At 32.3% G+C, this 15,879-nt stretch overlaps 1 protein-coding gene across 6 annotated transcripts in view; it reads left to right on the top strand.

Moving 5' to 3' along the window:
• ARHGEF10 (Rho guanine nucleotide exchange factor 10) overlaps positions 1-11,157 on the top strand; it is a 199,738-nt gene extending 188,581 nt beyond the window's left edge. For all 6 annotated transcript variants that reach the window (XM_074287967.1, XM_074287966.1, XM_074287969.1 and 3 more), the window contains 2 exons: positions 5,911-6,033; positions 9,192-11,157. In XM_074287967.1, the coding sequence (XP_074144068.1) occupies positions 5,911-6,033; positions 9,192-9,712 (644 nt within the window). In that variant the 3' untranslated portion in view covers positions 9,713-11,157. The remainder of the gene's footprint in view (positions 1-5,910; positions 6,034-9,191) is intronic.
• The last annotated feature ends 4,722 nt before the right edge of the window (positions 11,158-15,879 follow it).

Genomic DNA, 15,879 nt, shown 5'->3' with positions numbered 1-15,879 from the left:
AATAATAATATATTTTCCACAATTTACTTAAAAATAATATTCTTCTACCCATGTTTACCATTGTCCAGCAGTTGTGATGTTAACTAAATCTTACTTCCTTTGTAAGTAGCAAGAAAATTCAGATACCAAGCAATAAATATCTAAATGTCACAAATGGCCAGGGCTGAATAGTAAAACCCTAACTTAGAAAAGAGAACTAACTTTAATGGAACCCTATTTACCATATCCTATAAGCTATCAGAAGATACATTCTGAAGTAGCTGTCTCCTGGTTTTCTATTTATTACAGGATTTCAAAGGTTAGTCTTAAAGACCTATTTAATAGGAAACAGTTATTTTTGAACATGATATTTAGTCTTAAGAAAATTGTATTTGATTTCCACATGTAAATGTTTTTCCCAGAATTTACATTTAAAATAACTGCAATAATTTATCATTTTATTATCCATTGATACTATTCTAAGAATTATATACCTCAAAATAAGAAAACTTGATAAATGAAAGTTAATGAAATTTAATTTATGAGGCTAATTTTAATTAGAAAATATATACCTTTTCATGTTCAGATAGGACTTACGCTGACCTTTTTGGGCTTAAAGTCAATTTATGTTTCATCTCTCTCATGATAGTAACTAGAGGATATAAACATTTCTGATCCTCTTGGTCTCTGGCGTCATCTTAAATCCATAATTATCTTGGTCTGTCAGAGAGTTGATAAAAATAATGACTAATCCAGCATTTCTAGGATAGAATTCTCTCCATCTTAATTTTGATTCATATTTTGGTTTGGATACAAGAAGATACATTTTATTTTCATTAGTACTTGACATACTTTAATTTACTTTATTCATTTAAAAAAGAGAAAAAATATATATTCCAGGAATGCAGAGGGGAGATTAAAACCTCTATCATTTCCAGTACAAGAGTTTTTGTAATAATTACCATGGCCATCACTGAGCACAGATTGACCATTTCAGTCAGTGTAACCATCATCAAATCAACAAGCATTTATGAAGTGTTTTATATGAGGCACTGTACTAAGCCCTAGGATACAGAGTCAGACAAAAAACAAGTTGCTGACTATCTAGAGGAGACAACAAGCAAACAGCAGGTACAAATGAAATATATACAGGATAAATTGTAAGTAATCTGAAGGAGAAGATGTTAAGTAGCACTAAAGAGAATTAGAATTAAAATTCTTACTGACGGGATAATTTTAGTTGTGACTTGAAGGAAATCAGGAAGAAGACATGAGAAAAGAAATACCAGGCTTGGGGGACAGTCAGTGAAAATGCTCAGTCCAAACATGGTGGTGGTTGTTATTTGTTCATCTTTCTCAAAGAGGACCATGACATCAGGGAAGGGATGCTATGACAGACAAGTGAGTTGGATTTAGGTAAGGGAGGCTTTGCAAGGTCACCTGCCTTGATTTCCCCTCTAGGGCCTTTTGGGTCCAGTGACCAAATATAGATCAGGATGACTGGAGATGACCCTGGATGACATGAAAGACCTGGGCCTTTTTAAGCTAAAATTTTCAACAGATCTCAGTTTAATTAAGGTGGACCCATTCAGTGGGATTAAGGATAAGTAACAATTGAGGCAAAGAATCTCCACTTTCAACTAGTCCAAAAAAATCTAAATACATGAATGAATGAATCTGGGAAGGGAAGACTCTCAGAGTTTCTGGCCTAAGCAGAAGTGACTGTTATTTACATTCAATTTGAGTCTATTAGGACCCAAACAATGACCAAATCAGGCTTGGCCTAGGACCTGGTGGTGGCCAATGAGAATCAGATTGATTTTGGTTTCAGGTGTGGTTCTTAAGAAAGAAATCTAGTTAATAAAAAAAGAAAAAAAAAAGGCATAAAAAGACGGAAAAGGTAGAAAAAGACCAGGTTATGAAGAGTTTTGAACATCAAACAGGATTTTATATTCCATTCTTGAGATAATAGGGAGGCTTTGGAGCTTCTTGAAAGTGGGGAGGAGAGGTCAAATGATTGTATTTGCCAACTTTAAGGAGATCACTTTAGCAGGCAAGAATGGGAAGAGACTGCTGGAGACCAACCAGCAGATCACTGCAATTTGTGTAAGGTGATAAGAACCCAAATTATGATGATAGCAATGTTAATGAGAGAAGAGGGTGTATATGAGAGATGTAATGAATGTAGAATTGACAGGACTGCAGCAAATTTTATATAATGAGTAAGTAAGAATTTTTGTTGTTGTTCATTCTCTTCAGCCTTGTCCAGTTCTTTGTGAGTCCATTTAGAGTTTTCTTGGCAAAAATACTGGCCATTTCCTTCTTCAGCTCATTTTACTTATGAGGAAGCAGAGGTAAACAAGATTGAATTACTTACCCAGAAGTGTCTGAGGTCATCTTTGAATTCAGGTCACCCTGACTCTGACCTTATACTCTATCCTTTGTATCACCTAGCTGCCCCAGTTACCTTGATAGTGTTAGGGAAATTAGAAAAGAGAGAAAGTTTGGGGTAAAAATTAATGAGTTCAGTTTTAGACATATTGAGTTATATAATTATGTGACATTCAGTTTGTGTATTAGAGTTGGAGTTAAGAGACCGGATTTTGAATCCAGGCTTTGATAGTAATTAGTATTATCCTGGGCAAATTACTTTTATCTTTCTGATCTTCACTTCCTTCATCTAGAAAATGGAGATAATGGAGCTTGTCTAGCCCTGGGGGTGTATGGTGGGGAGCAGGGTGTTTCAACCACTCTATTCTTGCCTTTCCTCTTCCCTATTACTGATACATCACTTAAATGAGTTCCCCACTGTGAATATCTTTTCTTTGCTCTGGAAAGGTATAAAAGGGATCTATAATTCTCTATCTCTTTAGTTCTGACCCGCTGTCAGATTCAGCATTATGACAAATCATTTTTAAATCTTTCTTCTTTTCTGTGGTGTTCCTCTACAATTACTTCTTCCCAAACACAAATCCCAAAAAGGCACCCACCAAATATTTGTGGTTAACATTGTTTATAACAACAAATAATTGTTTAAAAGAAAGTAAAGAAAAAGAGACTTTCCCCATTGCTTAGAGGAAAAGATTTTGTTTCTCAAAAACAGTACAAGGAATGAGGGGGGGAAATAGGATTACAGTTTTAGGGTTTGTAGTGTTTGCATGCTTAGGGGAAAAGGGCTAGGGAGAAAAAAAAATCTGTGTTTTAGCCCAAGTCCTGGCCCCATTTCTAGTGGCAGCCACTTCTGCCTCTCTCCCAGCTTCATATAGATTTTTACATCTTCAGTTTTTCTAGCTTTTTGTTTTTGGGGATTAGGTTTCCTCTTAGAGTCTGGCTCTGCCTGATTCACTTCAGCTGGCTTCATTAGGCAACAATAATCCTTACTACCTCCACTATCAAACCTATCTGCAATCCTTGGATTTGTTCCATGTAGAAAGCATTAGGGATCCTTTCTCTAAAATTATCAAAAGGCTTTCAGTTCTGCTGTATTGGAATCTTGACTATGATAACTACCACCTTCAACATAGAAAGTAGGAAGACTTGGCAATCTATTACTCCTTTAGCATCATTTCTTTTTGATTGCTAAGCTAAACACAGATCTGGCCTTCCTTTTTGAAAGAATTCATTCAACAGTCTACTTCCAGGTTGTTTCTCAAATCTCTACCTCTGCAGGTTTGATCCTAACCAAGCAATGATCAATTGACTAATGATAACCAAATGGCTCAAGAATTCAGAGTTCCTCAGTAGCTTATGTTGCTTTTAAATTCTAAGTCTTTCCTTTTGTTTTCTACAAAAGAGAGACAGATACTGAGGTTATCTATGCCCTGGAAGAAGTTCGTTGACAATTTAGCTATCTTCCAGACTTTTTCCATATTCAAGTGAATTAATCAAAGCCTCACATAATTCATGGGATACAAATGATCCTACTTCCAATTTAATATGCTCAACAAAGAGCAAAATTGTCCACTGAAATCTGAAAGGGGCTCACCCTTTACTGGGAATACTGAAATGGATGCACCTTTATATGCTTTTATCTCTATTAATTGCCCCTCACAACTTGAAAAGGTGGCAAAATCTAAATCATGCCCTTTTATATGTAATACTAACATTGTTGTGGAGGAAGTACTTCACAAACCTTAAAGACTCTATATTTATGAAAGTTATTGGTATTGTTGATTGTGTTCAGATTTATAAATCTTTTCTAAAAAGCAACAAACCACTGTGATAGAGGAATAAAACCAATATTTTCATTGTTGTTTTTTTTTTAATGTAGAGACATGATCACCTCTCATAGCTTTGCAAATTAAAATATATCTCCTAACTTGCCAAGTTTCTAAAAGTCACATTATTTTCTCTATAATCTATAAAACCTTCATAAATCAAAATGTAAATGACATAAGCTTTTGTATTAAGAATGAATGTTAAATTTAAAAATTAAGTCAGATATTTGAGGGACCAGAGTGCTTTTAAAAAAGGATGAATTCTATAGCTAGAAAATTCTGGAGCATGAATTTTGATTTCTAAAAACTTTCAATCATAGCAGATTCTTTATTCTCATGTACTATTGGTTTAGAGGTATATCAGAGCAATCATAATATGCCTGAGACTAATATATTTACATTAAAACTACCAAAAAAATTGAAAATAAAGATATTTATATAAAAAAGGAAAAAAAGAGATGAATTTTACTTATTTTCTTGGGCCATTTACTATATTATTGGGATAAATTGAGTTGTTGTGTTGCATTGGTCTCAAATACAGGAAAGTTGCTTCAGATCTATTTATTATTTGCCCGCTGTGGCTAATGCTGATACTCCTGGAGTGAAAATAAAGGAATAGGATCAATGGTATAATTTGGTGAAGAAAATAAAAATGTGATACTATTACCTTTAAATTAGAAAAAGAAAGAAGCCTGCCCCCTGGAATAAATGGTCAAATAGATTTTGTAAATAATTGCATTATTTAATTAATTAATTATTTAATCATAATAATAAACAATTAATTAATTAATTGTTTAATGGCTGTAGCTTTGTGTAAATGGGCACAGTTAAAAGAGCTGTTAGAGGCCTAAATTTACAAATCATCTCTCACTTGAAACCTATGTGATGATTAAATTATTCAGCATTTTCAGGCCTCATATCCATCACTGAAATGAAGAATTAAATTAGATCTCTAATATCCCTTCTAATTCTAAATCAGTGATTCTACAGTCCAATGACATAGTCAATAAACATTAAGTATAAACTATATCTCGGGCACCATGAACTGGGTTTACATAAAAAAGTATGACAATCCCTGCCTTCAAGGAACTCACAGTCTCATGGAAGAGACATCACATAAAAAGAAGCTAAAAAAAAGAGATGGGGAGATGGGAGAAGAGTAGTCTGTACCAAGGGCTAAAGAAGTTCTGCACCTGGAGTAGCAAGTGATCTAAGAAATTAGGAAGTCTCTTCTTTAATTTTCTCACTTTGTTGTTTCTTCATCACTTAAATGAGAGGACTAACCTACATGATTCTATAAAGTTCCTTATAGCTTAAAAATTCTATAAAAATTACAGTTTTGGATACTTACTCCTTGAAGTTTTTCCTTAACCTCCCTCAAACTCTTAATGCATCATCTTTCAGTTACTTTCTTTTTACTGTCTATGTGTGTCTATGTGTGTTTATGTGTGTATGTGTGTGTATTTGTGTCTACTTAAATATATTCATGTTATTTTCTCTCAGTAGAATGTAAGTTCTTTGAGAATTAGGGTTAATTCATTTATGTCTTTGTGTTCTTCATTGTCTATCACAGTAATTGGTGTATGGTAGATGAAAATACATGATATTAACTGATATTGTATATGTTTAATTACATGTTACATTTATCCTCGCTTAATGTATCATCACATTTTGTAACTGGAAATAATCTCAGGCCATTGACATTTTTTTTTAGGGCAACAGCGGGTATCTGTAACTAGTCTGCTTGTGTGTCATGGTTTATTAATGGTTGGAACAAACCTGGGAATCATTGTATCACTACCAGTTCCTCGTTTACAAGGAATTCCCAAAGTGACTGGTAAGTGAAGAGCCTCAAAAATTAGTACATCATGCTTTTAGATTTAAGGAAACAATAATTTCAAAATATTTCATTTGCATGGTTCATATAGATTATATTTTATTGATAGCGTTTTTAGTATCCTGTGATTTTGTAACCTCACTCACACACACATATGTATGTACACAAATATACATATATATATGTGTGTATGTCTGATTTTTATTTATAAATTAAAACAGTGAGTTTTCTATTTCTTGGTATTATTTAATAGAATGGATAAAACCTTTGAAGATAAAATAGTGATTCACAAATTAATTTTACTGGTAGTAAATATTTTATATTTAAAAAACAGTAAAAAAATAACTGTGGTATGTTTAGAACTAGGAAAAAGCTCAGATATCCTCTAATCTAGATCTCTTATTTTACAAAAGGGAAAGCTGTGGTCTACCACTTGCCCAACTTCACATAATAAAAAGTTAGTGGGACAAAAAGGACTAAAGAACAGATCACCAGCTCATCTGTCAATATATTCTGATGTAATCCATTTCACTTTCACTCTGATTTTTTTATGCTATTTATTCTTCTATTGAGCTAAAATTTGATTCTACCCTTTATTTCTAGTTCTGTTATGTATTGCAAGCAAATCAAGCCTAATCCACCTGACTTTCATTTAAGTATTCAAATACAGTTCCCAATATGAAAAGAGTATTGGGTTTGAATCTAAAGAATAACATTCACCTTTTGGCTCTGGTAGTTACACCTGAATGACATCTATCACTTCTCTTGATTCTTCTTTTCCTTTTTTTGTAAAATGAAGGAATTAAACTAGATTACTTGGAAAGACCCTTTTCTAGTTCACAATCTATGATCCTATATTTCCCCATCCTACTCTTGTCCTTTGTTTCCCAGAAAATACTCTCTGGTATTTCCTAAATCATAGTTGTATGTCACTAGTATTCTCAAGACTAGAAGTTTTCAACATATGCATTTTTCATCTCATATAAATTCTCTGAAATATACCCTAATATTATTTCTATGAAATAGTATCTCACACAATTATATTTTTTGTTGTGAAATGACAATGTTAAGATAATGCATAATTATTGTTGAAGAGTTTAAAAAAAAATTAAAAAGAGAAGTTGACTGCTTGGTTCTCTGGAGCATATTAAGCACATAATAAAGGTTTGTTGATTCAATTGTGCATACTAGATACTGAATAAGTGTTGATTGAATTATTGGATTCATTTACAACAATTATGCAGTCTGAAATAATAAAAGTTTGTAATGCTAGGAGTAAGTATTAAAAGTAAAGCACATGAAGATGATGTAATTATATATGCATATAAATAAGTATACATATGTGTGTATACACATATAATATATATTTATTTATATACATATATGTATAAATTGATATTTTTCTGTGAAACCCCTGAACTGTAATGTGTATATATGTGTATGTGTACACATACATATTGTAGTTCATGTATCTCATAGAAAAAACAGTTTTTTTTTATTGTAGAGAAATGGAGAGTAATATAGACAATAAGTTAGAAATATCTATTGTTCAAAAAAAAAAGATTTGTATTATTTAAACTAATGGTATGTAGGATACTACCATTTAGAAGATCTTTATGAAAACTGAAGTGGTTCAGGTTTACATACGAAACTACAGTTTACAAAGCTATACATTTTTTGATTCCTATCAGTCAATTAGCAAGCACTTACTAAGCACTGGCTAGCTTCCAAGCCTAATACTAGATAATATAAAGATTCTAAAAAATAAAACAGTTCCTGCCCTCAAGGAATTTACATATGGGATGAGAGGGAACATATAAGGAGAAGGGAGAGAAGGTATAGATATATACATAAAAACAAAATATCTATAAAGCAAATCCAAAGAAATTAAGGAGGGAAAAATGCTAGTATCTAGATATATGAAGTTTGGGAGAAACTTCATGTAGAAAATGGAGTTTGAGCTAAAGTTAGAAGGACCATTGGAATTATAAGAGTTCGTAAGATCTCTTTTACAATTGAAGATTGTAAGATTTTGAAATAAGAAGGGAGTAGAGTATACTCTACATAGGGGACAGACTGTAAAACGTCTCAGAGATGTAAGATGGATTCATCTGTGTTAGGAACAACAGAATAGCCAATTTGGCTAGAAAACAGAGTGAGTAAAGAAGGATGATATATAATAAGGCTGAAAAGGTAGGTTGGAGCCATGTTGTGGAGCTCTTTAAGAACTAACTGAAAGAATTGAATAGATAGCCAGTGGAGATTTTTTAATATAGAACCCATAATTTAGGAATTCTTTTTAGCAGTTCTGTAAACCAGTATTGTCCAAGTCAAATAGAAATGGGCCACTAAATTGTATATAAAATCTTAATTTTGAAAACCACATATAAACATTACCCATGTTATATTGTAGTTATATTTATTTTGTTAAATATTTCTCAATTACACTTTAATCTAGAGCTTCACAACAGACCATATACATGCCTCAATGAATTTGACATCCCTCATGTCAAATTAGAACAAGTAGCAAAAAAAAAAAAAAAGAATATTGGCTTTGAAGTCAGAGAATCTGGGTTCATATCCCACCTCTGATGCTTATTACTGGAATGACTACTTGACCTCCTGTGTTCAGATAACAGAATTGTACTAGATGGTCTCTGAGGAGCCTTAGAGCTCTCATAAGCTAACAATACTTTGGCACTCAATCTCTCTCAGATCTCCATCTTTTAAATTATCCAAATTATTATTATCTTCCAAATTCATAACAACATAAGCTGAGAACACTTGAATTGAATGTCTCCATGTAATTATTTATATATTAGGGTAAGGATCAAAGGAGTCAAGTCAAATGAATAAGCATTTATTATATTCATATGTATGGACACTCTAAGGACTAGATAGCCAAAGAAAGGCAAAAGATAGTCACTACTCACAAAAATTTCACAGTATGATAAGGAAACAACATGCAAACAACTATGTACAAGCAATCTATATGCAGGATAAATTAGAGATAACCAACAGAAAGAAGATACTAGCAATATCTGTAAAAGGTACTTATTTACAGAAAACGGGAATGAAATTCTTACTTGCTTAATATACATATACTTCTAAAGGCAGTAATATTCTCTACTTTAATAATATGTATTTTCTCCCCTCAGGCAGAGGTATGGTTTCATATCATGCACATAATGGCCCTGTGAAATTTCTTGTTATGGCTCCAGCTTTAAACAAAAAAAATGCAAGTCATTCCAGAAATAGTCTGCTTCCAAACTCTGAACCTCAGGATGATGACCAAAAGGACATTCTTCCAAATGAGGTATCTAATTCCTGTCTAAGTCAGAGCACCCCTGACAATGCAGTTTGGTTAGGGGACTCAGTGGGATCCATCACCCAAAAAAGTGATCTGTCATCATCATCTGGATCATTGACTTTGTCTCATGGGTCCAGTTCTTTGGAGCATGGACCAGAGGACAGTACCATTTATGAGCTCTTGAAAGATCCAAATATTGCACTTAATAAAGGGAAGAATCACCAGTTCAAGAAAACAAAGGCAAGTTCAGTATTAGTCATCTGTGGAGGACAGGGGCATCGAAGGGTGAATAAGAAAGCCAAGCAACAGCGGCAAGATGAGTTGGTTTCCTCTGTTATGGTCTGGCAGATTCCTCTGTTAAATGTATAAAAGTGAATGCAGCATGTTTAACAGTCGTGGAGTCTGCAATTGAGGATACTTTTTTGACTAAATCATAGACTACATGATTGAAACTGTATCTATACTGATGGGGAGTGAAAAGGGAAAGCACAGTATTTAGGGAAAATATGTGCAATATAGTAGTGGCGGCTACTCTGTCCATTTGCCTATTTTATTCTCTGCTGCAAATTGGGATTATAAGCACTATGGAAACAAGTTTCAAAGTTGAAGCTCTTTCAATAATTTGAAATGTGCAAGAAAATGCGCAGTTTTTTGTATTTTTTTTTGGGGGGGGTGGGAGGTGTTGGGTTTTTGCTACTGTAGCTCATACCCTAAATGCTAAACTGGTTACATCAATTCATTCTTTTCAAAGCTCTTGTGACATAATCATCCTAAAGACATTCTCAAACTAAGAATTTACAAGTGCTAAAAATTCAGCATATGGGATAGTGCAAGAAGACTTTCTATTAACAATTCTTAAAACATTCCTACATCTTTTCAGATGTGTGACTTTATTTATATTTTCTTTTATATATTTCAGAGTAAAATTTGTAACAGTTAGAAAAGGCAGGGAATACATATCAGTCCATATGCTCTCGTTTGCTTTCATAAGTCAGCTGTTTTTTTTTTCCCAAAGTGATCCGCATGTTTTATGTATTTTAACAAAGTAGCTTTTTATATTACTTTTTTTCAATAAAAATTTGAGGTAAAAATTGTAATCAATGTATAATCTGTAACAATATTCTATAAAAAAGCATGTTTTAAAACAAAATGATCAATAAGTAGATGACCTTCAAACAACTACTACCAAACAATATATTATTGACATAATATTATATTAATACTTTTTAACTGAAATCCTATGTACTTGTGGTATAACGAGGTATATATGTATACATACATATATACACATATATATGTATGTATAATAGAAAAATTCTTTTGCAGAGTCCCTTGCATTTGCTGAACTTGGACCAATGTAACTAGCTATTTCTTCATGCATTCTGAAAGATACTTGGTGCTAATTATTATGTATGTACTTCATTGCTGGCAGTGGGACGTGAGCCAAGAAAACTGACTCCTTTTATTCCATAAGAATATTTTCTGCAAAATGTGCAGGTTTGTGTTCTGCAGTTATACAGCCAATTATACCAAATGGAGATACATGAGTAATGCATTATTTACATGTCTTTTGAGACTGTATATATGTCAATATTTTACTTGCAGAAAGCGCAAATAACTAATGGAGGAATTCATTTGAAATCAATTTCTGTGCACTTTACAGATGGTTTTTAAAATTCTACTTTTATGATATAGATGAATATTTTCTAAAGTTCATCACATTCTCATGAAAATAATATTTTAATCTCTCTTAAGCTTTCTAAACTGTTAGCTGCTATCTGATTTGATAAATAAAATCTGACTTTATTTAGAAACAATAGTATTATTGCTGCTTAATTTCCACAGAATTCAGTGGGGAAATCATATTCTGTTGAGATAAAGGGACACTAACCACATCTTTTCATAAAATTTGTTTTACTATGTAGCCCTAAGTAATGATTTAAATTAGAAATAGATATTAAGGCACTTGAAAGATATATATATGATGACCAGTTTTCACTGATTTTAATTTAAATAAAGTCAGGATAATTCAGAAATTATAAAATGTTAAATTTTACCAAAAAAAATTTCTAAAGTAAAGGAAAGCTGAAATATTTGAAAGAATATGATCATAGAATTTTAGAGCAGGAAGGGACCTTAGAGAGTTTTTCTGATCTTTTTCATTTTAGGCTAATTCCTAAATTAAATGCAAATTTCAACATTTTAAAAAACTTCTATCCACATTATTTAAAAGATTTCCATGTCACCAACAGTTCTCATTATCTCCAAAGCACAACGTTCAGCTGTCAATATGTATTTACACCATCGTTGTTTATATTTTAAAAGTGTAAATTAAGATTTAGCTTTTTGTGCAGTTTGAAAGTATTTTCTAAAAGAAAACATAATATTCACATGAACATTTCTTTTTATGTGTTTTAGATTCTAGATATTTTTAAATTTTTGTCTAATTTTCATGTATTTTTGTTGCTTTAAATCACTATGCATATAAACATATGCATATACTTATACACGTACACACACACACATACATACACATACACATACACATACACAGAGACACTAAGCAAACGCCCTCACTCTAAGATCTTTCTTTGACTTCTAAAACAAAATATTCTTATTTTGTGGGGATTATTTTCTAGACATAGTAAAATATATATTACATTCAGGTTCATTTAAATATTGTGTACAGTATTATGTATTATTTGAGAAATTATATTAACAGTAGTAACATATCTTAACATTCTAAAGGAAGAACATGACATTTTCTTTGTAGGTAAATAATCTTTCTTTGGAGTCCATAGAAAATCGAATCCATAAAACACAATCCTGAATCATGAGCCTTTAAGTTGGTTCAATCGTTTAATCTGAAGAATTAAGGAAGTAGAATTTATTCATTCATTCCCTTTACAATGAATTTAGAGAATCTGTTCAAATACTCCTAAAATTCTTTGCCTCAATAGATAGATAGATAAATTGTCAAACAGATGGATAGATCATTTATTAAATGCTCACTATGTGTCAGGCATTGTACTGTGTGCTGGAGATAGAAACAAAGATGAGCAAGCAAGATGAGCTTACATTCTTTTTTTTTTAATTTTATTTATAAATTTTTTGACATTACATATGCATGAGTAATTAATTTTTTTATAACATTATCCCTTGTATTCATTTTTCCAAATTACCCCTCCCTCCCTGTACTCCCTTCCCTTGATGACAGGCAATCCCATATATTTTACATGTGTTACAATATAACCTAGATATAATATATGTGTGTAGATACCATTTTCTTGTTGCACATTAAGTATTAGATTCCGAAGGTATAAGTAACCTGGGTAGATAGACAGTAGTTCTAACAGTTTACATTCACTTCCCAGTGTTCCTTCTCTGGGTGTAGTTGTTTCTGTCCATCATTGATCAACTGGAAGTGAGTTGGATCTTCTTTATGTTGAAGATATCCACTTCCATCAGAATACATCTTCATACAACATTGAAGTGTACAGCGATCTTCTGGTTCTATTCATTTCACTCAGCATCAGTTGATGTAAGTCTCTCCAAGCCAAGATGAGCTTACATTCTAATGAGTAGAGTGCTCTTAATAGAGTGCAGGAAAGGAAAGAGGGATAGTGTGAAATGGGGAGAGGGAATTGTTAAGCAAGGGGCCCTAGTTTCTGGTGAGGTAGAAATGATTGAAGAATGAAATCATGGTAAGGATTCCACCTGGAAATAGCATTTAAAAATCACCAGTATTTTTTAGTCTGTGTTGTTAACATTTTTTTTTTGTCAAGACTGATGAAATCTAGGGATCCCATCTGAAAATATTATTAAATGCATAAAATAAAATTTATAAGTTTACAAAGAAACCAATTACACTAACACACACATTTTAACAAATTCATAGACTTTAGATTAAGAACCCTTTTAGTGGTGTGATCATCTCAACTGTTTAGATCTTTTTGCTTGGGTAGACGTGGTATTATAAATAAAATGAGTTTGGAAGCTATAGGAATACTCACAAGTCACTAGTGCAGAAAGCAGAACTTTCAATAGATTTTATAAGTCTTAAGAAAGGTCTTAATCACAGATTTATGTGACAAGGCCATTAAGTAGTTTTTAACAACAAAATTTCAGTCAAAAAATCAAACATCAGATTGTCTAATTTCACTTCCTTGTTAAGAAAGCCAAAAGTACTTTAGCTATTAGCATGCCAATTTTGGATTTGTTTCATTACAAGAATAAGGCATCATTCCTATGTTGCTATAATGTGTCTTATCAGATATCTCAGTCACATGACCCTGACTTTACAAAGGCCATTTCTGCAGAGCACAAGACTTGGCAGGGACTACATTAACCTGAAAAGGCTTCAATAAGAACCTTGTTTGTTGTTTGTCCTCTGTTTTCAAAGTGGACTATGACATTGGGGAGGTGATGACATGACATGCCAGTGAACTAAATTTAAGTGAGGGAAGACTATGCAAGGTCACCTGCCTCAGTTCTTTCTCCAGAGCCATCTGGGTCCAGTGGCCAGTTATAGTTTAAGATAACTGGAGATGGCCCTAGATGTAGTGGGAGAACTTGGTCTTTTTAAGCTTAGGTCTTCAACAGGTTTGACTGAGGCTGCACCTATTCAGTGATTAAGGCTAGATAGCTATTGAAGCAAAGAATCTTCTCTTTCACTTAGACCAAAAAAAAAATTAAATTGTGTACTGCCTAGGAATCCACATGGCTAAGTTTGGACTGTGTATATAAGTATGGAGATGTTCTCTACCATAGTTGTGACAAATTCATGAATTTTTCTGCCACTCCAACTCTTGAAGACATGCTAAATTATACAGTTCTAATCTATGTTAACAGAAGAAACCCCAACACTGTCAAAATCACAGGTAATTAAAATGTTGGAAGTAGACAAAAATTTGACAATATTATACTGTATACAAAATTATTTTCTTTGTTATTCCTGCCTTCTCCCCCCATTTTTTGCTAAAGTAATTTGTAGCCAGAGGGAAATGGGGAAAGCCAGCCCCATCCAACCTTCTTTCTGAAGAAAGTATCAATGACCAGATTACTTCTGATATTCCTTCCAGCTCTAGATCTATGTTCTCTGGAAATTAGTTGAGTTGGCTTCTTTCTTATCATTTTTTCCCAATATATATTTTGCCATTATCTTCTATATTTATCTTCACACTGAAGTCACCAAGTATCAAACTCTATTCTGACTTAGTCTAAAGGATCCTGTAAAATTTCAGTAAATCTATACTCCTGTTCAATACAATGGAAAATAAATTCTAGAGTGTACTATGATTATATACATGGGAAATAAAATAAATTTCCATAAAAGTTTCTTTTGTACAGTTAATACTATCATAAAGTTTTACATGTTTGTTAGAATAGTTGAACAGAGATTTTTTATGCTAACCAAGAGTTTTTAACATAACTGTTTAAAGTAATATTTGCAAATCATTCTTTTTTTTTTTTTTTTTTGGTTTGTTTTTGACTTTGGATTTGGTTAAAAGGACTGAGAATCTTGATTTACAAAGGTGAGTTGTGAGATTAAAGTTTTGTGAGCAAGAATGGAATATGCTTATATAATGATAGCTAAAATTTTTGTTAATTTGCTTGGAAATCAGTTCTGCATTTCTAGTTATTGTGGAAAGCAATTAACTTATCTATTACAAGGTGATTGTCACCTAATTTTTTCTAGTTCATTACAAAGAGGATTTTTATATAAATTTCATTCATTTGGTTTTAGTCAGTGGAAATTATTCCTTTGATTGTCTCTTTTAAATTTTTCAGGTGTACTACAATAATCTTTTATTTATGTACCTTGTGGTCTTTCCTCCCCAGTCTCCCTCCAATCCATAGTTATTTTTTCACTAACACTAACTTTTTGTAATATTTTAACAAAATAATATAACTCTTTACTAAATATTCCCCATGTCTCTTTGATAAACTCCTTATATTCTAGACATACCCCAGGTTGGAAATCTTTCTGATTTACATGCATCATCTAAACTGCAAGTTAAAGTGACCATAAATGTCTCAACATTTATACCAACAAATATGCTCATTTAAATATACAAGAAAGTACAGAAAAAATAATCACTTCTCAAGTTACAGAAAGCTTCTTTATTATAGTAACTTTGCTTTTAATGCACATTACTTTTTGAATCATGTTGTGAGAGAAAAATCAGAACAGAAAAAGAGAAAAAACCATAGGAGAGAGAAAAAAGCAGAAAAATAAAGTGAACATAGCATATGTTATTTTACATCCAGTCTTCTTAGTTCTTTTTTTGGATGCAGATGGCATTTTCTGTCTAATCTATTGGGATTGCTTTGGATCACTGAATTACTGAGAAGAACCCAGCCTTTAATAGTTGATTATCACACATTTTTGCTGTTATTGTGTACAATGTATTTCTGGTTCTGCAAGTTTCACTCAGCATCAGTTCATGTAAATCTTTCCAGGCCTTTCTATAATCAGCTTTTTCATCAATTTTATAGATCAATAATATTCCATTACTTTCATGTACCACAACTTG

The sequence above is a fragment of the Sminthopsis crassicaudata genome, chromosome 2, assembly GCF_048593235.1.
Source record: "Sminthopsis crassicaudata isolate SCR6 chromosome 2, ASM4859323v1, whole genome shotgun sequence".
In the NCBI taxonomy this organism is placed as follows: Eukaryota; Metazoa; Chordata; class Mammalia; order Dasyuromorphia; family Dasyuridae; genus Sminthopsis; species Sminthopsis crassicaudata.
Note: the sequence above shows the minus strand (reverse complement) of the source record. Positions and strands in the feature narration are given on the sequence as shown.